At 38.0% G+C, this 27,226-nt stretch overlaps 1 protein-coding gene across 1 annotated transcript; it reads right to left on the bottom strand.

Moving 5' to 3' along the window:
• LOC127647928 (serine/threonine-protein phosphatase alpha-2 isoform-like) lies at window positions 1-27,226 on the bottom strand. Its single transcript, XM_052132459.1, has 7 exons — window positions 26,857-27,226; window positions 12,369-12,500; window positions 4,789-5,019; window positions 4,308-4,412; window positions 2,661-2,884; window positions 2,262-2,396; window positions 1-1,960 (listed from the first exon to the last, which is right to left on the bottom strand). Exons 1-7 carry the CDS (start codon window positions 26,909-26,911, stop codon window positions 1,847-1,849), a joined length of 996 nt encoding a protein of 331 aa, XP_051988419.1. The 5' UTR covers window positions 26,912-27,226; the 3' UTR covers window positions 1-1,846.

The following is a 27,226-nucleotide window of genomic DNA, read 5'->3' as shown; positions in this document are numbered from 1 at the left end:
TTTCTGATAGCTGAGAAACAAGATTTGTGGTTGGAAATTAAACTGCATTGGGGGGGGGACCCCCATTTTATTTGTCATTATGGTACAGCTGAAATGTTTTTAAACTACAACAGTGGACTGAGGAAAAGCATCCCTGAATGCTTCATGAAAGAAAAGAGAGAAAAATATATAACAATCCTAAAAATCCTGCTCTATCAAGTAAACCAAAAGGGAGAAAAATAACTATTTATAAATGAACAACAAGAACTCTACTATTAATAAAGTAATAATCTCAGTGTTGCTGTAAACAAACATGTTATGCCCAAATTTATCAGCCTTTCCTGGGATCAGAAATAACAGACAGGTCATTAAGCAATAGGAAACTGACAAACTTTTTGCTTTCTTTCCACATATTCATTAAAACACACACACACACGCATACTCTCTCTCTCTTGGTATAAGAGAGATATTATCCCTCCTACCGGTGTGTTTGACCACTTTGGATTCCATGGTCAGCAGATGCCACGCATTGGAACAATGGCATACTATTGTATTTGGTATATCACAAATACTGCTGTGATGCTAAAGTAATTTAAAAGCGTAGAGGCATGGTTACGTGCACAGTGTTTCTTTGAGGCAGCAGAGGGCACTAATGTATTGCTTTGCAATATCCTTATCCCCTGCTAGAGGACACATTGAAAAACTAGTGAATCAGTGTTTTGCATTAACAATGTGTCAGAGCCAGTGGCGTGCATTTGTGAGGCCAACAGAAGATTTCTTAAATCCTAATTACTATAGCAACTCCTCTGAGATTTACCAACTACCTATTAACTTAAACACAATGATTGAAATGGAGGGAGACAGATAAAAAGGACAATAGGTCTCCAAAGGTCTAGAGGGATGAGAAGAGAGCTGGCAAAGAAAGATTCATGACCACTGCTTTAAAGCCAGATAATGCTCACTTGGAAGAGGGCAAAAAAGGACAGAGGGACCAATAGGAAAGAGTGATTACAAGCGCTGTGGAGAAATGCATAATTTAAAGGTAAAAGGGGAAGAAACTGTGTTACAATTGGGTCCAGAGAGAATTACACAGAAAGACCAAAGTGACAGACAGATAGTGAGAATACAAACATAAAATGATCAGATGTACATTCTCAGTCCTATGCAAATCTGTATGCTCTGGTCAACCCTGAAAGACTAAATTCAGTCCTCTTTAAACATGCAAAACAAATAAAACAGGATAAAACAGTAAACATTCAGTTGAGGAAACAAGTTGTGACTTCAGATAATGAGAGACAGTAAAATAGTACAGGATGTTTAAATAAAGTTATTTTTATTGATAACTGTCTTTCAAAAAAGACATAAAAAAAACACACATAATAAGCAAAGAATTTCAAAGCTTTTGTTGTGATCCATCTAAAAAAAGTAAAAAGTTCCAACATGATTGTTTTTAAATCACTGGATCTCTAAATGGAAAATATGCATCTGTGACGTGTCTCTCTCTACCTCACACTTTCTCTGCACATCCGTCCCTGCATATGTGTACACATGTAAATACATGTTTACATTTCATTCTGACTGGCTCTCTAACCAAATGAGAAAGTGCAGTTCTGTGTTTAGCATTCAAATGGAGGCTTCTTTGAAGGTTCCATCACAATAGATACAGGTGGGGAAACGAAAAAGGGGAGGGATGGGTGGAAAGACAAATACAAAGAGTTTGGGGGGGACAATAAAAAGACTTCAACCCTGGGTACTGTTTTGCTTTAGAGCAGTTTGGAGACGGAAAGGAAGAAGGGAGGTAGAGAAAGATTGTGGGGTAAAAATGGATTTTCGGAATATGGGAAGTAAGGGGGTTATCCAGCAGGTGTTATTTTTTCACTTTTCCGCCCTTGGCTGAATTTCGTGGTGGGGTTACTGGACGACCTGAACCCATTCCACCACCTCCTCCGTAATACAGCTTCTTATCGGCTGGCTTAAGGATCTGAAAGAAGAGAGGAAGAGAGTAAGTAACAGTGCATGACAGCAAATGTTTGCTTTTAGGACTTCCAAATATAGACACATCCGCCCACATAGTGAGCTCTTCAGTATATCACAAGCAAGACAATCATTGCAAATGCATATTATACACCTTCAGCAGATGATCTAATGCAAATCTAATGATGAAATGGATCCATTGGTTCAAGCATACCTAATGCATTTGAAGAGGACCTAGAAAGCCTAATAATCAGGTAAAGGGGTAAAACAAAAGGATGCAAGAAAAATGGTAGTTCTTGCTCTCTTACCTGAAAAGAACACATGAGTGTCTCATCTACACTCATCATGGCCCCAGCGTTATCAAACTCACCACAGTAGTTAGGAGCGGAGAACAGAGTGACTAACTGTCTCTTAGCAAAAAACTCATAACCATCCTCCACCACCTGCAACAAGAAGAGATGCTTTGAGCAGGGACTTTTCAACAATTATTGTTTGATTATCAATTAATGTCATTTTAAAATGTGGTAAAAATACAAAAAGAAACCAAATTTCAGCTAAAAGTTTTATTCAGACCCCTGGCATGTATAGTTGGGAACAATAATCTTCTGAAGAGTCTATTATTAAATGTGCCAATGCTTTGTGGAATATCATCAAAGCATCATGAAAGAATACACCGGACAACCTTTTGCCACTGAGCAAATACTAACCTGATGTGCCCTGCATATTAGGTCCATGTCGTATTTGTGAAGGAATTTGGCCACCACGTCCGCACCGAAGGTGAAGGATACACCGCGGTCGTTCTCTCCCCAGCCCAGCACGTCTTTGTCGGGGTCAGCCCAAAGCAGGTCACACAGCAACCCCTGGTCAGGCACATCCGTGGGCCGCATGACACGCCGCACCTGCTCCATTGACTGCAGGTCTGGAGAGAGGCCTAAAGCAGATAACACATGTTTTACATTGCAGATTTAAGGCACTACTGTCTCCCCAGTTTTTTAATAGCTGATCAAAATCGAATCAGTATATTTAGAAACAGACAGGGATGTTCCCACACTTTTAGAAACTTCTAAGTTGTCACACTTTTTGGGCAATAATCACAATAAAAGAGCTTAATTTTGCATGGCTGCGTAAAGAAAAACTAGATTAAAAAGTTTGTGGACAAACTTTAGGTTGACTTGAAAAAGCCTGTCTGAAAGTTATAGATAGAACAGATAGACAAATAGCTAGTTATAACAGACAGACAGGCGGTTGCTAGGGAGTCAGGGGTGATTGCTAGGGCATTGCCAGGTAATTGCTAGTAAGTTCTTAGTGGTTGGTAGGGCATTACTAGGTGATTGCTAGGCTGTTACTTGGGTTTTCAGGGTAGTCGCTAGGCAGTGGCTAGGGTGTTCGATAGGGAGTTGCTAGGTGGTTGCTATGGTGTTCTTAGTGGTCGCTAAGTGGTTGCTAGGGTGTTCTGGGTTGTCGCTAGGTGATTGCTAGGGTGTTGCCAAGTGGTGCCTAGGGTGTTCTGGGTAGTCACGAGGGCATTTAGGGCATAGCAGTTGTTGCTGCTAAAGATGGCACAACCAGCTATTAAGTTTAAGGGGGCAGTTAGTTTTTCACATAGGTGATATAGGTGTTGGACAACTTTGTTGCTTCAATAAAACAAATATATATTTGAAAACTGTATTTTTTAAATACAGAAAACTTTTTTTTTTTTAGTTGCCTTTGTTTTATGTTATATCTTGTTGAAGATCTAAAACAATTTAGTATGAAAAATACACAAAAATAGAAGAAAACAGGAAAGGGGCAAATACTTTTTCACAGAACTGTATATGTAGCATCGATCAATAATTCTAGTGAACCCCTTTAGCTTAAATGCCATAACGTAAAAAAACAAATTATAATATAATAATCTTAGCATATTTACATCTGTGCCTTCGTTTACATTGGATTTACTTCTATAAACACTGCATTTCCTTCTCCAACCATACAAATCCCTCACTGCTTATTTTGAAGACATGATGAATTTGTGACTATCCCCAAAATACACAATCAAGTACAGTTCACTTCCAGACCAGATTACTTCCACATCATCCGCAAACCATATTTCAGTTCAAACGAAGTGAACCCTAAACCCGTTTTTATAAGGACTTACTTCAGTCCACTAGTGTGCCCTTGAGTTTGGAATACAGCTTTCATGCCAATCAAATGAAACAAACTTTATGGTCTCCTAGAGATATGGTTATAAAACAGATACATTTTACTCAGCCACATTCATCTTCTCCAATGAATTTGCAAAGTAAGCACTGGAGTTATAACAGAACATTAAAACTACCATGGGGGCAGAGGACCTTGTTCTGCTCTGTACTCACCTCCATGGCAACAGAAGATCTTCTCGTCTACAACGGCAGCCACAGGTAAACAGTTGAAACAGTCTGTGAAGGTCTTCCAAAGTTTAATATTATACCGTCGTTTACCTGAAAAGATTGATAAAATCTTTAGGTGTCCAAATTTTTTTAAATAAAATTGCAGAATGTTCTGAAAAGTTTGGACCAAAAAGGCTTAAATAAGCCAAGATCTCTTTATAAACATTATTTCTCCCATCAGTTCGACATTACATCACACCAAGGGCTACACATTTAATCTTAGGTGAAAATTTTATTGTTTTTAACATCACTTAAATCCAGATATAAAACAAATAAAAGGCGTTTGAGATCAATTTTTAACAAACTGATTCTGGAGTGACTTTGTACAACTTTATGGGTTTGTGCACATTAGAAACTGTGTATGTGTGTATATTGGAGGGTGTCGAGTCAAATGTAGGTCAACAGCAGTGATTATACTGATGCTTACACTCATCATAGAAGCCATATATACGGTTGATAGAGGCGCACTCATGGTTGCCACGCAGCAAGAAAAAGTTTTCAGGATATTTGACTTTGTAGGCCAACAGGAGGCAGATGGTCTCTAGCGACTGTTTCCCTCTGTCCACATAGTCCCCCAGGAACAAGTAGTTGCTCTCAGGAGGAAAGCCCCCATATTCAAAGAGACGAAGAAGGTCATAGTACTGACCGTGAACATCACCTGCATGGGGAAATCAGTCATTCAGCAACTTTAAAATTTGAAGCACCTTTGACTATTAATGTTTATTGAACAGCTCTTAGGAAGAAAATTAGGGATGCACAATATATCGGCGGCCATATTGGTATCAGCCAATAAATGTGAATTGTAGTTATCGGTCCGATAAGAAAACTTGGCCAATATATTAAAGCCAATAAATGATGGCATGTTAAGGCAGTGTTTCCCAACCAGTGAGCCATGTAAGTTTGTCAGGTGTGCCATGGAAAATGATCAAATTCCACTAAATGTATATATAAAATTTTTCCCGGAATATAAAATCACAGATTTTTCGTCATCTGGAAGGTCCTGCAACTTATACTGTAGTCCGAAGTGATTTATATACATAATTTATACGTAACTGATGTTGGCTGGCCAAACACGCGCTATATATCAGTGGATGCGACTAATATTGTTTTCTCTCTCTCTCTCTCTCTCTCTCTCTCAACAATGCGATTTTGACCCGGGGCGACTTATAGTCAGCTGCGACTTTATTTCCGGAAAATAAGGTAAATATATACATAAATAAAAATAGTATTTGCTGTGGCGTTGCAAGATTTAATTTGCAATAACTAATCTACAAATTGGAAAAGACGTACGTTTGTGGGGTTTTTATTACCCAATAAGTACTCTTGTCACCTGTGACTTCATAATACAGCGTGCCTATTTGACGCGTTTTTTGCATAGCCACATTTCAAACATTCAAGTAAATGTGCTACTAAGACAGACAGAAAACACGGACAAGTTCTTGTAAAGGAAAACTATCGACGATGGTTATGTGGGATATTGGTGTGCCGTGGGATTTTATAATCGTAAAAAGCGTGCCGTGGCAGAAACTGTTTTGGGAAACACTGTGTTAATGAACATGCCAGTTCACCATGTGACTTTTGACTGGTGCCTTCTGGCTTTGCTTTAGACTACTAAAGGATCATCATGGATCTGAGTAAACACTCCATTATACAGTATTTATGTATGTCATATACATGGTTTTTCTTTCCTTCTTTTTGTATGTTTCAGACTTGTTTGCATTCCTTCATTTTGTCTTTTCACAGGTTTGAATAGAGTGCAATGCACTGTATTTATAATAGTAGCTCACTCATCAAATTAATCTTAAATTGCAGTCATCACGTTTTTTGTTTTTTTTTATAAAAAGAAGTTGGCCATAGGAATGTAACATTTCTTGACATGTTCAAAGCTGACTACATTTGGGGTAAATTAATTAAAAGTTTTATATGTTTCTTGCAGGTTCCTCTTCCAGCTTTTCTGCAATTGAAGTTGTTTTAAAATAAAAAATAATAATCCACTTTACATTAGGTGTCTAACGGAATGACATTTTCACGGTATGATAACCATCACATAAAATGACCACAGTATTATGGTATTTGTGGTGCTATGATGATATTATCAGCGGTTTAATATTTGGTTATAAAATATGTCTGATAAACACACAAAAACATATTTCAGTTTTAACCAGTTCTTGAAATGTATTTAGCATTTCTTCAACGTTAATCCTTTAACATTTGATCTTGATCATCAGGACACTCTCTTAAGCCGGAAAAAAAATTATCTCAAACAGGTAAAACAATAATATCAAAACAAAAAAATGTGCAACATGTTCAGTAGTCAGATGATTATAACAGAAATATAATATATATTAGTTATTTTATGATTTATAAAATTGAATTGAAATAACATATGCTGAATGCATGATAAAATGATTATTGCCCAGGTTAACACTTCAGATATGCATTTCTATGCATTCAATAAATTATTGTATTTGTGATTTAGTTTAATTCTAAACAATAATCTACTTAAAATACATTATTCATTTGCAGTTTATTTATTGCCATTTTGTCCAATACAGTCTATTTTCTGCCACAGTTTCACTGTCAGTTTCCAGCATGCATACTGTCAATGTCAATTTCCTGCACACCAAAAGCCATGCACTTTGTAACCCCTATTTAGTACTTTTGTTTTATAAGTAAAACATAGTATTAGTAGTATCAAAAATATTGTTGGCCCACTGCTACGCTGCACTTTAACAAACAGTAGGCACATCGTAATGTTGAGCGTAATGTTGGGGTGGCAAGGCGGCAGCATGCAGACTATGAGGGGTAGCAACACCAAAGCAAGCACCCATGCGTAGTTCTTATGGATTGAGGTACCAAGCTTAATTGTAGCAAATACAAGTTCATTAATTGGAGTCACAATCAAAATATAAATATTCATGAATTTGCAATACAACTGCACTTTCTACAGGAACTATTTAGTAACCATCTTGCTACTGATTTGCAAACATAAAAAACAAAAATATTAAATTACATTAAAAATTATATAAATACACATTTTATTCAAAATATAAAAAATATTATATCTCCAGAGCACCAAGACATTGTCTAATAAACACATCAACAAATTCTAAATGTTTCTTAGCTTGACATACTGCAAAACTGGCAATCTGGGCTAAACGTCACCACCTAATTTTTTTGTTAAGCATTCTCGTGAATGGAGTGCATGCACATCCAATGTTATTCTACTAATAACCTTTGTGTCACCTAGAATAAGCCATTTGAAAGTGAACATTAACAAAGTTAGTACTAAATAAATAAACTGTATTAAAATTGTACTGTAGGTGGCAGTGCTGTGAAACTCATTAATATTTATTATAGTAAAAGTAAAAGATTCTTTTAAATTAGTCATTTTTAATGACAGATTCAAGCACTCAAATAAATATTTCACATAATATAGTACTTTCAGCTCTACAACTGCCACTATCAGTCTTTGGGATTTTGTTAGTCAGTAGATGAACACCTAGACAAGCGCTTGAAGAACATGAATAGTGATAACTTTTTGCCTCTAGTTTTTAGAGCTTCTAGTTTCTAATTGGCCCAAAATATAACTTTTTATTTTAATAAACAAAGATTGTATCTGTAAATCTGTGGATGGGTGTTACACTTTAAAAAATAAAAACGCAATAAAAGATGCAGGGAGACGAGAATAGCGGAAACACAGACACATTTATTGACAGTTCTGTATTTGAAAAAACAGATAACTCAGAAGTTCAGACAGCAACAGCCACAAACTCTCCGCTCCAGCAGTAGGAATATGGAAGAAAAACAAAGAAAGAAAAAAAGTCAATCTGCGGCGGAGCATCAGATGGCACAGCTCACGAACACCAGCCTCCCATTGCACAATCCAACAATTGAATACTCCGTTTATATAGGAAGGAAACACACTGCACACTGGTGCGCCCCATTAATCAGATCACCTTGTTACCCCACACCTAAGAGCAATTAAGAGAGAAGGAGAAAAAGACAACACGCATGCTCTACACACACACACAAACAATACGGCCGAGAAGGCTATCACAATGAAGGACATACTGTATTTTTCTTTTCTTTCCACTGGGGAGAAAAAAAAAAAAAAAAAGCACGAGCTACAGAAAAAACTGCTGACACTAAACAACACTTATAACAGCGGCAACAAACACTCATCATAGCTTTCAAAATAACACATTCCAGTGCCGAATGGCCAATCAAAACACACACAGATCAGATGAAATAGAAACTCCTACTCAAGAACTGGAGATGTTTCATCTGGATTATACACATACCTGATTAATGTTATTTCAGACAGTGTGGAGGACCTGTCTCAACCTATAACTGACAGCGATAAATCGAATAATCATTCAGTGAATACTTGAAACAACTGAGAAATTAATCTCTTACCTCTTTTTTTTTTTATCCATGTATTTCTCCATATTGTCATTGTGGTTGAGAAAATAATCTCAAAAACCTCAACACGCAAGTGCCTAAGCACTGTACATGCGCTGTAGTAGCAAGTACATGATTGGCTGCTGCTATAACCAAATCACGCCTTTGGCAACTGCTTTAACATATCACATGATTGGCTGCTGCTGTAATCAACCACGAAATCAGTCTGTGTGGTCATTTGTGTGTTCGGTGAGAGCGGAGGCAGTTCTACATGGATGAACCCCTACACAATATCAACATCTTACATTTATATATTTGTATACTTATACTGGGGTGGCAATGCCTTTTCTTAGGGTGGCATTTTCCACCATTTGCCACCCGGTAGATTCGGCCCTGCCTGTACAGCCATGGCCAAAAGTATTGGCAGTGACATCAATTTTGTGTTTTGCAAAGTTTGCTGCTTCAGTATTTGTAGATAATTTTTTCACATGTTTCTATGTTATACTGGAAACAATAAGCATTTCATAAGTTTTAAAGGCTTTTATTTGCAAAAACATTCAATATATGCAAAGAGTCAATATTTACAGTGTTGACCCTTGTTCTTCATAACCTCTGCAATTCGTTCTGACGTTCTGACATTCGTTCATCAGCTTCTGGGCCAAATCCTGACTGATGGCGATCCATTTTTGCCTTATTAGTGCTCGGAGTTTATCACAATTTGTGGGCTTCTGCTTGTCCACTCGCCTTTTGAGGATTGACCACAGGTTCTCTATGGGATTAAGATCCGGGGTGTTGCCTGGCCACGGATCCAAAATTTCAATGTAATGATCTCCGAGCCACTTCATTATTACTCTTGCCTTGTGACATGGTGCTCCATCATGCTGGAAAATGCACGGATCATCACCAAATTTCTCCTGGATCATTGGGAGAAGTTACTCTTGCAGGAAGTTTTGATACCATTCTTTATTCATGGCAGTTCGTTGGGCAGAATTTTGAGAGAGCCCACACCCTCGTATGAAAAGCAACCCCACACATGGATGATCTCAGGATGCTTCACTGTTGGCACGACACAGGACTCATAGTAGCGTTAGCCTATTCTTCACCGGACTATTGATTTTCCAGATGTCCCAAATATTCGGAAGGGGGCTTCATCAGAGAAAATAACTTTGCACCAGTCTTCTGCTGTCCAATCCTTGTACTTCCTGCAGAATTTCATTCCGTCCATGATGTTTTTCTCGGAGAGAAGTGGCTTCTTTGCTGCCCTTTTGACACAAGGCCATTGTCAAAGTCTTCGCCTCACTGTGCGTGCAGATGCACTCACACCAACCTGCTGCCAATACTGAGCAAGCTCTGCACTGGTGGTGACACGATTGAGTAGCTGACTCCTCAGGAGGAGATGGTCCTGGCACTTGCTGGACACTCTGGGATGTCCTGAAGCCTTCTTCACTGCAGTTGAACCTCTCTCCTTGAAGTTCTTGATGATCCGGTAAATGGTTCTTTCAGGTGCAATGTTCTTTGCAGCAATTTCCTTGCACGCGAGGCCATTTTGATGCAAAGCGATGATGGCTGCATGTCTTTCTTTAGAGGTAACCATTGCTAAACAAGAACACAATGATGGAAGCACTTTTCCCCTCATTTTATGCAATCAGTCTGCTCCTATAATCCAATCAGAATGATAGAGATATTTCACCAGACTAGTACTCGTCCCAGGAGCTGCTGATATGATTAGTGAAATTATGTTAGTTAGTCATTTTGTGCCAGGGCCAAAACATTTGGGTTGTGATAAAGTTAATTTTTTTGGCCAATGAAGCTTTTTGCAATTATTTAAAATGCATCTGATCACTCTGCACAATAGTCTAGAAAACAACACAACAACTGAAGCAGAAAACTTTGCAATCACAAAATTTATTTCACTGCCAATACATTTGGCCATGGCTGTACACTGTATTTCCACTTATATCATCTCCGCAAATTCCTTGGAATGGTGCTCACAGAGAAGGCACTTAAGGTTTGACGTGTTTCCAGCCTGAGCCGACCCTTTTTTGAGACAAACTTTACTGACTGGGTAACCATCAACATTGATGGTGCCTCGTGGGTCTTTAACATACCCAAAGTAATACCAGACAGCGGAATTCAAATGTGTTGGCGGCGGAAATAAAGTTTCAGGCTCGGACATGTCTGTATGATGCGCTCATGCTGCACTTCTCGTGATGCGCTGCGCTCGTGACAAATGCATGTCACCTTTAAAATAGACCTTTTTCACCCTCCAGGTTTTAAAACATGGAAGTAAACAATTGAAGGGTACACTTCGACAGCGGTGAATGGGAGTGAATAGGAAATATTATTTTCACTTACCCATTTGCTCCAAGACCAAAAGTGAAATACACCATTACATTTCAAAATAGAGCGGTGGATTAAGACAGTCAGATGTGAGGAGCTGTAACAGAAAGCTTCTCACAGCTGTGGTCATTTGTTTTTAAAACTAATTCCAAGGTAATATAACACAAAGTATAATGTTATAAAGTTAAACTCAATATTTAAAAAAATTATAATATAAAAGTTTGTTAGATTTAAGCTGCTAATGCAAAAACAAGTCATCACGGTCTGTGAAAAAGGTCTAAGGAGTGACAGTCGAATGTAACATGTGGAACACGCAATTTAAAGATTTATTTTATCTCGCCAAGTTTATGTGATGCTGTAAAAGTCGCAGATTGTCTTAATTAAACCGATTTGGATTTTAGAAAGGTTCTGGAAAAATCTGTCTTTATATTCATGCAATACAGTCAATGAGAATATTTCAACAGTATAACTGTCCGTTTTAAAACCGAGGTATATTGTGAAACCTTGAAACCATTACACCCCTAACTTTACATGATTGATTTTATTAGAAGTGCTCCGGATATGGTTTTATAACATGAGCCTTATGTTTTTTGTAATCAGACATAAAATGTAGATTTATATTCAGATATAGATTAATCAGCAAATATATTGGTTATCGGACCAAATACACTGAATCATTGTATCGGCCCAAAATTTCCATATAGGTGCATCTCTAAAGAAAAGTGAAGAGCAGATGAGAAATTTGAACAAATCTTAAAACAAGACACGATATGCAGAATAACAAGTGATGTTGTAAGATTTTGCAAAGTAGGACAGTTTTACATGTACTGAATGCAAATTATGTTGTGGTGTTTAAGGGATCATTCATAAAAATAAAAAAATATTCTGTCGTGTTTTACTCACCCTAATGTTGTTTCAAACCCATTTGACTTCTGTGGAACACAAAAGGAGATGCTAAGAAGAATGAGCCCCGGTTATTGTTCACTATCACTGTACCGTTTTTCCATACAATTAAATTGAATGGTGGCATCTGTCATTCTGCCAAACAACTACTTTTGTGTTCCACAGAAGAATAAAAGGCATTCAGGTTTGCAACAACATAAGGCTCAGTAAATCATAAGAAAAATAATAATTTTGGGTTGAACTATCCCTTTAACATCTATAAAAAATAAATTAATTAATTAATTTAAAAAAAACACTCAGAAGAGAGGCAATCAGTTTATTAGAATAAGTTTATATCCTTCCAGGGTCAAACATACTTACCACAAATCTTGAGCGGTGCTTCCAGCTCCAGCAAGATCGGCTGGCTGAGGAAAATTTCCCGAGACTTGAGACAGAGACCACGGATTTCATTCTCTGTCAGCTGTACGTTCTTGCCAGGCCTGGAGCCTTTCACTGAAACAAAGAGGGAAAACAATATGAGTGTGCACCAGTGCACAAGCTAAGTAGTAGTATGTTTTATTTAATGCCATGTCAGCGATCAAAGCTATTTTCATGGCAAGAATTCAATTAAAAAAAAAACAAATATCATATAAATACAATAAAAACAAAACAAATATAAATAGCAAGTCATATTATACAATATTTTTTTTAAGATTAATATATGATAAGAAATCCAAAACCTTTTCAGGCACAATCTCCTTAAATAAGTCCTTTAACGAGGTAACTTCATAAAAGAGCATTCTACTTGTGTTAAGACCAGGACAATCTAGTAAAATATGTTTGACAGATAAGGGAATATTACAAAACATACATAGGGTTGGGTCTTCACCTTTAAGCAAAAGGCATGGGTCAGATTTATGTGACCTATATACAACATCTGGTGTAGACCACTTGATCAAATCTTGTTTTAAAATTGATAAAAAGTCTGTTTGAAATTTCCGGATGAATTACATACAACTTATTGTTCTTGCACATATTCCACTCTTCTTGCCACTTATTTAAAATATATCGGTTAATAATCGGTCTGATATCTGAGGGAGGGATTTGACATTCATTAACTTCCTGATTAAGAGCTTCCTTAGCAGCTGCATCAGCTTGTTCATTTCCTGCAAGACCAACATGTCCTGGAACCCAGCAAAAGATAATGCTGAAGAACTGATTTAGTAGATAATCCACTTTGGTTAAGATGCAGTCCACTAAAGGATGGTCAATTTTTAAAGTGCCCATTGCTTGAAGGCAGGATTTAGAGTCAGTAAAAATTATAAAACATTTTTGCAGAGAATTTTCAATGTGCTCCAAAGCTAAAAGTAAAGCACGAGCCTCAGCAGAGAAAATTGAGCACTGTTTTGGAATACGAATTCCATAGCGTTGATTTCCAGTCACCATTGCTGCCGTTACACTGTTTTTCATCTTCGAGCCATCTGTGAATAGGTACATGGGAGGGGAATTGGTTTCTTATTTCCAAATATTGCTGTCTATATACATTTGGATGGGTCACCCCTTTCTTCTGATGAGTCAAGTCCAAATTGATATTAGGCTTCTTTAGTTTCCAGGGAGATATAGAATTGAATTGTATTTGGGTTAGAATGTTCAAATTTATATTCAAGTTCTCCAAATGAGGTTTAATACTGAATACCAAAGGATCTGATACTTTTAGGTTTGCTCTCATACAAAGGAGTAAATTGTGGGTTGAAGATTGAAGAATAAGCGGGGTTGGTTTTATTTGCCTTTATTTTGATAGCATATTGGAGTGAAAGCTTCAATCGCTTGTTTTGAAGTGAAGGTTCATTGGCTTCGATGTACAAGCTTTGCATCGGCGAAGTTCTAAATGCTCCCAAGGCGAGTCGTAAGCCCTGATGATGTACTGAGTCCAACATCCGCTTATATGATTCTCTGGCAGAGTCATAAATTATGCTTCCATAGTCCAGCCGGGAACTAATTAGTGTTCTATAGAGTCTCAAAAGAACCATGTAATCTGCTCCCCATTTTGTTTTTGCCAGTACTTTCATTATATTCATGGCTTTAAGACACCTGTTTTTAAGTGCTTTCAAATGAGGAATGAAAGTCATTTTGTTGTCAAGAAGGAGTCCTAAGAACTTAATTTCTTTAACAACATTAATCGGTTCTCTATTAATGAAGAGTTCTGGGTCAAGATGAAGGGATCGCTGGATACAGAAGTGGGTACAGACTGTTTTTGATTTAGAGAATTTGAATCCATTTTCAACTGACCACTGATATATTTTGTGAATGCATAACTGCAGTTGTCTTTCAATTGTACTCATGTTCTTCCCTCTATAGCAGATGCAGAGATCGTCCACATATAAGCTGCAGAATATATTAGATCCAATGATACTCTCAATGCTGTTTATTTTAATACCGAAGAGAGTGACAGAAAGAATGCTTCCCTGAGGAACTCCAATTTCTTGTTTGTGAATATCCGACAAGGTGTTTCCTACTTGGACTTTGAAATATCTGCTGGTCAAAAAATTGGAAATAAAGATGGGTAATCGTCCTCTAAAACCCATGTGGTAAAGATCTTTCAAAATCCCATATCTCCATGTTGTATCATATGCTTTTTCCAAGTCAAAACAGACGGCAACAACATGTTCTTTTCTAATGAAACCATCTCTAATATAAGTTTCCAGTCGGATTAATTGATCCAAGGTGCACTTTCCACGTCTAAAGCCACATTGATAGTCATTTATTTGTTTCTTCGACTCCAGAGTCCAAACAAGCCGATTATTTACCATTCTCTCCATCGTTTTACAGAGGCAACTGGTAAGAGCGATTGGTCGGTAGTTATTTGGATCTGAATGGTCTTTTCCTGGTTTAGGTATAGGAATTACGGTTGCTTCTTTCCAGGAGAGTGGTATTTGTCCAGAAGACCAGACAGAGTTAAAATTATCTAAAAGAAGAGATAATATGCTTTGGGGTAAGTGCTTTAAGAATTGATAGTGAATTTGGTCTGGCCCTACAGCAGTGTCATGGGAACATTTTAAAGAGTGTATTAATTCATCCATCTTGAAAGGTTGATTATATACTTCTTTGTTATCAGAACAGAATTTAAATTTTTCCCTTTCCTGCTGTATTCGAATTAACTGGAACTCAGGGAGGCAGTTTTCTATTGACAAATTCTTTTCAAAAGATTCTGCTAATGTGTTTGCTATATCCATTTCCTTTGTCTGGAGAATATCTAGTTTTTTAATATGTTGGATATTAAATCCATTTCCAATGTTCTTCATTTTGCGAATCATGTTCCAGATCCTCTTCATGGGAGTATAGCATGTTAAACTTGATACAAACTGTCTCCAGCTTTGCTTTTTTGCTTCATTTAAAATTCTGTGAGCTTGAGCTCTACAAATTTTAAAAGATATAAAATTAGCCGTTGAAGGCTGTTTATTAAAAAGTCTTTCCGCCTTTTTCCGTGCCCCGATAGCTTTTTTACACTGCTCGTTAAACCAGGGGTTAGCTTTACAGTGCGATTTAGAGGATGTCTTTGGAATTGTTTCATTTGCAATATCAATTAACTGTTCAGTAAAAGTTTCTATAGAGTTCTGATTGTCTTGAGTTGCTGAAATAAATTTTTCATAACACATAATTTCGAAAGAAGGCCAATTTGCTTTTTTAAGTTGCCATCTTGAAGGTCTTTGTTGGACATCCGATTGAGGGAATGAGGTAATAAGTGGAAAGTGGTCACTCCCACATACAGTGGGTACGGAAAGTATTCAGACCCCCTTAAATTTTTTCACTCTTTGTTATATTGCAGCCATTTGCTAAAATCATTTAAGTTCATTTTTTTCCCTCATTATTGTACACACAGCACCCCATATTGACAGAAAAACACAGAATTGTTGACATTTTTGCACATTTATTAAAAAAGAAAAACTGAAATATCACATGGTCCTAAGTATTCAGACCCTTTGTTCAGTATTTAGTAGAAGCACCCTTTGATCTAATACAGCCATGAGTCTTTTTGGGAAAGATGCAACAAGTTTTTCACATCTGGATTTGGGTATCCTCTGCCATTCCTCCTTGCAGATCCTCTCCAGTTCTGTCAGGTTGGATGGTAAACGCTGGTGGACAGCCATTTTCAGGTTTCTCCAGAGATGCTCAATTGGGTTTAAGTCAGGGCTCTGGCTGGGCCATTCAAGAACAGTCACGGAGTTGTTGTGAAGCCACTCCGCTATTTTAGCGGTGTGCTTAGGGTCATTGTCTTGTTGGAAGGTGAACCTTCGCCCAGTCTGAGGTCCAGAGCACTCTGGAGAAGGTTTTCGCCCAGGATATCCCTGTACTTGGCCGCATTCATCTTTCCCTCAATTGCAACCAGTCGTCCTGTCCCTGCAGCTGAAAAACACCCCCACAGCATGATGCTGCCACCACCATGCTTCACTGTTGAGACTGTATTGGACAGGTGATGAGCAGTGCCTGGTTTTCTCCACACATACCGCTTAGAATTAAGGCCAAATAGTTCTATCTTGGTCTCATCAGACTAGAGAATCTTATTTATCACCATCTTGGAGTCCTTCAGGTGTTTTTTAGCAAAGTCCATGCAGGCTTTCATGTGTCTTGCACTGAGGAGAGGCTTCCGTCGGGCCACTCTGCCATAAAGCCCCGACTGGTGGATGGCTGCAGTGATGGTTGACTTACTACAACTTTCTCCCATCTCCCGACTGCATCTCTGGAGCTCAGCCACAGTGATCTTTGGGTTCTTCTTTACCTCTCTCACCAAGGCTCTTCTCCCCCGATAGCTCAGTTTGGCCGGACGGCCAGCTCTAGGAAGGGTTCTGGTCGTCCCAAACGTCTTCCATTTAAGGATTATGGAGGCCACTGTGCTCTTATGAACCTTAAGGGCAGCAGAAATGTTTTTGTAACCTTGGCCAGATCTGTGCCTTGCCACAATTCTGTCTCTGAGCTCTTCAGGCAGTTCCTTTGACCTCATGATTCTCATTTGCTCTGACATGCACTGAGCTGTAAGCTGTAAGGTCTTATATAGACAGGTGTGTGGCTTTCCTAATCAAGTCCAATCAGTATAATCAAACACAGCTGGACTCAATTGAAGGTGTAGAACCATCTCAAGGATGATCAGAAGAAATGGACAGCACCTGAGTTAAATATATGAGTGTCACATCAAAGGGTCTGAATACTTAGGACCATGTGATATTTCAGTTTTTATTTTTTAATAAATGTGCAAAAATGTCAACAATTCTGTGTTTTTCTGTCAATATGGGGTGCTGTGTGTACAATAATGAGGAAAAAAAAAGGAACTTAAATGATTTTAGCAAATGGCTGCAATATAACAAAGAGTGAAAAATTGAAGGGGGTCTGAATACTTTCCGTACCCACTGTAAATCGGCCCAGACCCGCCATGTACAATCTAAAAAGATTTCAGCACTGCATATAGTCAAATCAATTGCAGAATATGTGCCATGACCTGGATGAAGGTAGGTTTTGGTTCCATCATTTAGTAAACACAAGTCATTTTTATGTATAAAATCCTCCATTCTCTTTCCTTTAGCATCACATCGATCTTCTCCCCATAAAGGATTATGGCTATTAAAATCACCCATAAGTATAAATGGAGTCGGCAATTGTGCTACGAGTTTGTCCAATTCTTTCAGTGTAATAACTTCGCTGGGAGGTATGTAGATAGAGCATAATGTAGATAGAGCATAATGTAATGACTCTATGAAAGGTGATACGTACTGCTACTGCCTGTATTTGGGTATCCAGTACAATGTGACTGTGAATAATATCCTTTTTAACCAAGACAGCTGATCCACCAGAAGGTCTTTGTGCATTTGGTCCATAGACATTAAACAGTCTAAAATTTTAACAGTCAGGGGATCATTTGGAGATAAGTGAGTCTCTTGAATACAATAGGCAAGGGGTTCAAAACAGAAGTTAAACGCTGCAGCTCTGCAAAATTAGCTTTTAGACCCCGACAATTCCACTGGATTAAAAGATTACTCATCTTCAAGTGGGAAGGATAGGTACAAATCCTTTATTCTTACACTTAGGGGAAAGACTACGACTTCGACTAGTCGTAGGTTCTGACATTTCGACATCTTTTGGGTTGTCATGTTGTGAAGTTCTGTTTTTATCTTGGTTTGGTAGTCGAGTTACTGTATTTTGAGGTTTCCTTTTCTCTCTGGGTTCTCTTTGTTCCAACTGGGTATCTTGAGTCGGGTTGGTTTGGATACATACATTCTTGCTTTTTTGTGAAGATGAATTCTTAATATTACTAATAACTTGAGGTTTGTCTGTAGAAATCCAAGTCAGTTCCGGCCTGAGTACTAATTTCTCAGTATATTTGGTTTGACCACAGCAGAGTAGGATCTATTCAGCGTGAAGGCAGGGAGACCTTCAACAAGTTTTCGGGCTTCAGGATAGCTCACCTTCTTTGTGTGTTTAATTTTTGTATTTCCTTCTCTTTAATCCAAGCAGGGCATTTCTTTGATGAGGCTGCATGGTCACCAAGACAGTTTTTACATTTAGCAGAATTAGTACAGTTTGTTTCATGGTCATCCTTACCACAATTGTGGCAAACAGCCTTATTTTTGCATCCAGCAGAACCATGACCAAATTTCTGACATTTAAAACATCTCAACGGGTTTGGTATGTAGATATCTACAGTGACACTTAGGTATCCTATTTGAATTCTCTCTGGCGGGAGAGGTCTGTTAAAAGTCAGAATGTATGTTCCTGTTGGAATTACTTGTCCATCTTTTTTGATACTTATTCTTTTGACATCAATCACACCTAGATGATTCAGTTCTGAGGTTATGTCAGCTTCATCCATGTCTTGCAATTCTCTGGTGCGGATCACTCCTTTGCTGTTATTCAGAGAAGGGTGACAGAATGCTCTCATAGTGACTCCAGGCAGATTTGTTGCTCGTAATAAGTTCTCGGAGTTTGCTTTCCGAGCGCACTCCACCAAAATTTGTCCCGATCACAGCTTTTTAATATCCTTGACTGTTCCTGCTATTCCTGTGATTCCTTTCTGAATAGCAAAAGGAGACAGTTTAGTGAGAGGGCTGTCAATTGATAGAGACTCAAGTAAAATAAATCTTTGCCAATTTCCTTCTTTTCAAGAAAAAATGTTAGTGGTTAGTTCGACTTCCAAGTCTTGTTCCAGTATCCGTTTTTTGGTGTTTTGTTTATTTGCCATGTTTAGAAAGAATAGATTCATCATCTCTGCTCCTCACCCACCTCGAGTCCTACAAGGGGATGTACAGTGCCGCGGATTCCACCGGATGTACACCAAGGATACAGATATGATATACTTGAGCATAAAAATACAAGATTTATACTACTCAATTGACCCTACGCCAGTGCCTTCTGGAAGAGGTGAAAACTAAATAGTTGGTTGTAATTCTGAACCAAGTCCAGGGCAAATCCTGACAAGCCAATTGATTGGAATGGGCCATTCCAACCCCTCGTCTGAATGAAGTAGGAGCCAAAGTGATGTGTTGGATATATGGCGGCCGCAGCAGGCCAAAATCCTCAAGCACCAGGATCTCTTCCTCCACTGACACGAGTCGCAACTCATGGCGTACAAGTTGCCCCATTTGTCGCCTCTTACGATCAGCAAGGGGGTGCTAGGGACCTATTCTACCCCGGATCCCCACAGGGCTGCACAAGCTAAAATGAAAAAGCAAATGTGACAGCTTAGAACCAGCTCGGTGTTATCTGCGTGGCCCTTTAAGAACAAGGGAGAACCAGAGGAAGAAAATCTTGTCTCAAGGGGCTCTCCGAAATTATGCGATGGTCAGACTAGTGACACACAGATGTTGGTGCGCTCAATATCAAAATTGTGTGTGTCTCTACTGAAATGTGCATCCCAACCGCGCTAGACCCGGAGAAGACATGTATAGAATTTAGCAGGTTTGTTAAACACATTCCTTAGTGTTTGTCAAACATGCACACGCTGTCCGTACAAACACACACAGCTTTTAAGAACGACAAAACTGGGTTAAGATCTTGCCCAGTGGGATTGCTGCCCATTGTCTAAGATCATGTGCAATTGAGCTTCAACTAGAATAAAATATTAATGACAAACAAACAAGGCAGATATTAACATGGGTCAACAGATCCTATAAAAATTGGAGCCCCAAAGACACTTTCTGCTGCTCTGTCAAGGTTTACAGGATCTAAACACAGTGTACCTGGAAAGGTGAAATATTAGTGCCCCTTTGGACACAGCAGCACTGAAGCTAGGGGAAGTTTAGTCTTCACAGACGTCTGTGAGGTCAATATGGCCAGTGTCCCATTCCAAACAGCTCATGCAGATACACCAATTCTGATGTACTGCTCTGAAATAAAACCTGTGACAGCCCTGCAGTCTCATTCAACAGTCAAGTGTTTGCTTTTAAATATACATTTGAAAAGGCGGGCTTCAAAAGAGAAAAATATACCGAGCACATCCCAGTGACTCATATAATTGGGCAGTTATGCTAAAATTTGGGAGACGGCTTATTTGTGCAGTCACAAAATCGATCAAACCAGCCCACATCTCTAAATAAATGTTTAAAACATGCGGTTTTACATAGATCAAACCTCTAAGGACACAAAAAGCTCTACGGCATTGAATGTATGTTATAACAGCCCATTTCATGCAAACTGACATTTCTACCAGCAAAATGAGTTCACGGTGCATGATGAATGGGTGGAAAGGAGAGCATGCTTGCATCCACCTTTCTCTAGCAATTTATATCAGCATTAAAGACTCTCAATTTAACCTGATGATCTATGGAGGTGAACAGCTGCCTGACTGTGGGTTCACTGTAGTGGTCGACCAATATAAAATCGCAGATGCCGATAAAGCAGTCGGCTTTTTTAAATTATCGTATCAGCCAAATTATTTTCCTGTTTGGCCGATTTCTTGTAAATTTCTTGTACAACCAACCACAGTTCGTCTTCATGTTACGTGCCATCGTGTTACTATAGACCGGTGTGCAACTCCATCTCATTTGAAGGATCCGCATTTCAGAGTTTGACACGTTTGAGCTTATAATGTTAAAGTGCTCGCCTGTTTCATTCTCCCTCTCTCTCCTCAGCAAAGTTAGAGTTCCCTCTAACTTCTAACCTTTTCTATTGCTAAAAGTAAATATCAATAAAACTGGTTTGTATACAGTCTACAAATATGCAGATATCTCGTTTAAACAGATGTATTTCACGAACCTCACAAAACCCCAGTGTTTTCTTTCCGTCGAACGCTCATCTAATATCTTCCTCTGAAGCGTATTCCATCAGCCAGAATCAAATACTTCAGGATCAGGATCAAAACTTCCTCTGATTCACAAATCATGATGGTCAGTCTGTGACAATCCAAGCAGGTGATTCAGGCCGTTTAAACTGTCAGGAGATCACTGCTAGCACTGGATCCGCACAAGCGCGTGAGTGCAACTTCAAAGCTGCGTCCGAAACCAGGAAAATGATGCCTCCGGAGGCTGTATACGGAGGTAGAATGAAAATAAGGTGCTTTCAAACTGTTCGGAGACCAGTTTACTTAAAGAGTTCAAAACATCTGTCAGTTAAGCATTAACTGATTAGGCAGCAAGGTAACAATTCAGCTGCAGCCCAAAGTAAAAGTGCATCATGTATACGATAAGTAAATGTATTATTAACTATGCACTACATGAACAATTGGTTTGATTCTGTATTTTTTGAGTAAATACGATTGCTAATGTAATCCATGGTTGCTGGACTACAGTGTGTACTGTTATTTCCATTTTCCTAATATATTAACAATCTCTTCATGTGCAAATAAATACTCAAATTTGATGAATAAACAGAAATCTGAAGAAACTGCTATCTCCCATTTAAAAATACAATATAATTTTTAGTTTTGCATACAGAGCTATAAATATAAAGCTAAATCATATTTTATTAGCAATTTTATGAATGTTATTTACTATATTAAACTGTGTGATTTATTGGCATTGTATCGGCCACCCTGCTTTCTGGATATCGGCCATTAAAAAAAACAACTAATTGCTACTTTGATGTGTGTAAGTGTATTTTTGCACAAAAGTTACCTGGGAAACTCCATTTTGTTTTCGATCTTGCCCTGCAGTGAAAAGATAAACTGACTTCGACTTCCAAATTGTGGAACAAACACTTTGTGTTTTTGGTGATTGATACTAACATTAAATATCTCTCAGTTCCATTTTAAAAAAGGAATAAGCAAACATTAAATCAGACAATGCACTGCATGTGTGCAAAAGGTGCAGCCAAAAAAAGAGGTCGGGGTCACTAAAATGAAGGCCTTTAACCTGTTGATACGCACCCCCTTTTTGAGCACAAACCATGAAAATGACATACCTCAACTTAAATGGTTGTATTTACTTTGGGCTTTATTTCCCAATTTTCAGAATTAATATATGTTGTTATTTTTTAAAGTTACAGAAGCTGAAGTTTATAGTAATGGAAATATTTTGAGCTGAACATATTTTTATAATCTAAAAAACAATAATAAAAGTACCAAGACAACCCAGAAATACAATGTTCTCAAAGCCACAAATTTGAAGATGATCTAACAAAAAATGAGGTTCCTGCAAGGTTTTTTTCTCTGTAAAGAAGCGTACGGAGTAAAATTAATGCTCGCCTTTCAAGACGACACAAAATCTGAATGCACTGCTTGGCTATTATGAATAAAACTACGCCCCATTTTAAAATAGACTTGAGACAGGCTCATTTTGTTTTCGAGACTATAATATACAAGATAATATCAGTTTTACAACATGAATGCTGCTAAGATTGCATAGTTTGTTGAAGAACGATGACAAAGGGTATTGCTTTTCATGTAAACAATGGATAATTTATAAATGTTTCTCAGATTTATCACTTTTATGGACAAAAAGTGCTATTGGATGCATTTCAATGAACGCTTGTCATGGACAATTGACCCAAGTGTGGCGAACTGGATTAATCTGGCGATCATGTTTTCATAACAAATGTATGAAGTCCCGTTTTGATATTTACATTTACATTTATTCATTTGGCAGACGCTTTTATCCAAAGCGACTTACAAAAGAGGAAGAACATCAGCGAATCATTTTAGGGAGACAGTGGTACAAAAAGTGCCATATTACAAAGTTTCACTATCATCATAATAGTATACAAAACAGATTTAGGTGCAACAAGAAATGTAAATATATATATATATATTTTTTATTTTTTTTTATTTTTTATTTTTTTTATTGACCGGTTAAGTGCTTTTGGAAAAGATGTGTTTTTAGCCGTTTTTTGAAGATAGAGAGTGAGTTAGCTTCCCGGATTGAGTTGGGAAGGTCATTCCACCACCGTGGTATGATGAAACTGAAAGTCCTGGGAAAATATTGCATGTTTTCATTTGTACTCCTGGCACAAATAACTAAATTGCTGTTTCTGGAGCATCGCTATCGTGAAACACAGATCGGATATCAATGTTGAACCCTTAGACCTTTGAAAAGATACATAATTTGTTAACATTAATTACATTTATAGACGGTAAATTATATATTAAATGTAAGCAGAGTGACGTCACCACCGCGTGCTGGGAATTACGCATCAACAGGTTAAGGTCTCCAGCAGCTGATGAGTGATCTGAGGGCCTTGACAGTGACCAGAAGCCCAATGGCTCAGCCGGTGAAAAGAACGTATAAATAGGAACCTGCCACTCATCACTTTAAATCCAGATTATGGCCAGCTAATGCCCTGAGAGCACTTGCCCTAAAGTTAGTCAAGGGGCCAATAAGCATCACAGAGCTTAGGCCTAATATAAGGGTGGGAGTGGACCAAGTTGATAAACAACCAAATAAACCACTCGAACAATAACCAGTCAATGTACCAAGTTATTTGTAGTAAATTAGGCATGCTAAATTCTTTAAATATGAATAAAGAGAAGGGAATGAGAACAGTTCAACCAATCACATTAAACACAATTCACAGAAACACAGGAGTACAAATGTCCATAACATCCAGCTGTGCAATGGGAAATGACAGGAAACCCTATGTCAACAGTCCCATGCTTAATTGGTTTGGCAAGCAGTCATCACACAGACATTCATGTCCCTCAATCACTTCAGGTACTCAAGGGGGTGATACCTTTTACAATCCAATGAAGGCAATCAGATAGAGGGAAAACCTGGGGTGAAGAAAACAACTAACTGACAGCTCTCCTCAGAATGACAAGTGTAAACAGATGCTGGCCAAAAATACACTGAACCAAAAGAATCAGTCAATGTACAATGGCTTCCTTCATGTCACCTGTAATCAGTACAATTGATTTTCCATTGGGTGACCATGAGACTTCAGGCACAACTGTGAGGGTACAGAATTGAAAGTATCTAGATTTATAATCTGGAATTTCTCAACATTCCACTGAGCAAGTGTTTGGATCTGGATAATATGGTACAACCTGTCAGAAGAGGTGAATATTAAGTTACTTAACTTACTTGATGCAATTAATTCCAAACTACAGGCACAGTAGCAAAGTAAAAAAATCTGTCACTTTTCTAAAGTCCTGTCCAGTTTCTGGTAAGGTTCACTGGGTTTCATTTGTCTTGTGGAGATGAATCTGCCTACATACAAACAGTGACAGACCATGAAAGCAAGGTCAAAGCAATGCACTTTTTACACCCTTGAGATCAATGCCAGCAACTACGCAGGTCAAAATAGAACAGCAAAGAATAAAAAAACTACATATTTATTGTTTTGTATGCATTTGAAGGATAATGACTAGAATTGTTCTTTATCACATTAAAAAAAGAAAACTAATATTTTCAGGTTCAATCTGAAAGGCCACCAAAACCTGGAAGAACCATATGAAAAAAGCCTCAATAGAATCAGGACTTTGGATAGAGGCATCAAGCTCGGAGGGAAAAAGAACACCAGGATTACATAAGGAGACATATAATGCTACTTTTATTGGGCTTGTTTATTTTTTTCATGTGCTTTGCAGGCAAAAACCAGGTTTACACAACAGTGCCGTCAACAGGGCCCAAAGCAAAAGTGCCCTTTATATGGGGGAAAAAAACTTTGTATGCTTGCATTTGTGACAAGACAGAATTTCCTTTACCTTATATATCATAAATATTTTTCCGAGATAAAAAAAAAAAACAGAAAAGGAAAGAACCCCATTTTTAGTAGCCCAATTCAATTTTAATTCAGTTCAGTTGTAGCCTAGTTCTTCCAAATGCAGACCAAATAAACCAAGAGCATCAGCATCAATGATGCCTCACTACCCATGACCACAATCACTGCTTCCTTCGCAATGGAAAAGGCTGGTAAGATGGTACGTAGTTTACAAAAGGCCTATGGCACTATTACAGTTACATACATGCTTGATGTGATTCAGATATATGATAAACTGCTCATCTGTGCTGTGATTCACAAGGTTTACCCACAGTAAGCATTAGTAAATACCAAGTACAAAAGGCACTTTTCCAGCTACAGTAGCAAAAGTTTAGCAAAGGGACGTTGTGCAGAATTCAGAATACAAGTGGTCCCAATTTTACATAGAAGGGAACGTTCTCAATAGATATGAAAGCTCAACCAGTCCAATATAGACCCCATTTTTTATTAAGAAGAACTTGCTGAGATTTTTCTACTCTGTAGTATACATGTTAAACTAAAAAAACAAAACAAGGACTCTTGAGCAACAGCAGATGAAAGAACAAAAAAGATGAAAAGGCTGTCTGATGCTCATTCTAGACAGCATAATCAAACTCTGTGGCAAATATGATAGATGATATAATTGCAACTTTAAAGGTATAGGCTTAATAGACCAAGTTAAACCAAACATGTCTACAATGCAATTGAAACAAACTTAAGGAATATTTCATTAATCATTTACACACCCTCATGCCACCAGATGTGTCTAACTTTGTTTATGTGAGAGACATGCAATATGCACGAAGACTGCAAATCGTGGAAAGAATGTGGAAGCGAAAGTAGAGATTTTTGCCAAAATGACTTAAAAGTGATCTCTAGCTCACCCACATCTATTATATAGCTACTGATCACATTGATTTAACAACGGAAGGCTTATGGGTTACACTTAAGCTGCCTTTATGTGCTCCGGTCACCATTCAGTTGCATTGGATGGACCAACAGAGCCGAAATATTCTTCTAAAAATCTGTCTTCTAACAGAAGGAAGACAGACACACATCTGGGATGGCATGCAAATTATATGAGAAAGTAGACTTTTGGGTGAACTAGTCCTTTATGTCCCTAAACAAGCAAACCAAACTACCATCATTTGGCAATAAGTGTAACTGGAAATACCTAAACATTTACATCAGCTGCTTTTCAAACTCTCCCTGCAACTATATTTTCAACGACTAATGCCAGCGTGGAAATCTATTGTTAAGACCACTTGGTACTGCATATCTTCATAGTTACAGTAATCCTATTGGTGTTGGTTTTAATTAGACACAAAGCCGTCGTGGCTGAAATGAAAGTTAACACAACAGCATACGTGACACATACAGTATGTATGCACATGTAGACCGATCGCTCCAAACCGCACCAAGCATCCTAGCAGTCATTGAATGAACATGGTCTCCACTCAAACCGGCAAATAACGATTTAAATGATAAGATAGAAGAAGGGGAAAAAAGACAGAAAGTACCCCTTTGCCTGCTTGATCTATTCTGTATCAAGATAGTCATAAACCATTCGGGCTGTTCTCGGGGACACAACAATTGTTTACAATGAATGTACTGCAGAATACATGCGAGGCACACATAGCTAAATAAATATATTCTTTCATATATCACTGGCGAATATTAGTTCATATGTAAAGATATGGGACAACATTCTCACCTTCCAGGAGACGCTGTATTATGGAGTCAATGTTTAATTTGTCCGGCTCCGCCATTTTAGTGGATTATTTCGCGTTTATTCAAACTGTTTTTAATATTGCCGGTGAATTTTCGAAAATAAGTACCCAATCCAAATAGTTTACGTGAATAAAATATATTTTATGGAAATGCGATTCGACTGGCTGTATTTCCTTTGTCGTTTGGTTGATCGCTAGCTGCTAACACCGTAAGCCTGATGGCGCAAACACTTGCCTACCCGTATTAAAAACCAAACAGCAAACGGTTAATATGATAGAAAAGACCCCAATATACCCCTTTAAGTGTTCATCTGATTCAGTTTTTGCCTTCACAATCTAAAAATATTCGGAATG

Source organism: Xyrauchen texanus, chromosome 8 (genome assembly GCF_025860055.1).
Source record: "Xyrauchen texanus isolate HMW12.3.18 chromosome 8, RBS_HiC_50CHRs, whole genome shotgun sequence".
Classification (NCBI taxonomy): Eukaryota; Metazoa; Chordata; class Actinopteri; order Cypriniformes; family Catostomidae; genus Xyrauchen; species Xyrauchen texanus.
Note: the sequence above shows the minus strand (reverse complement) of the source record. Positions and strands in the feature narration are given on the sequence as shown.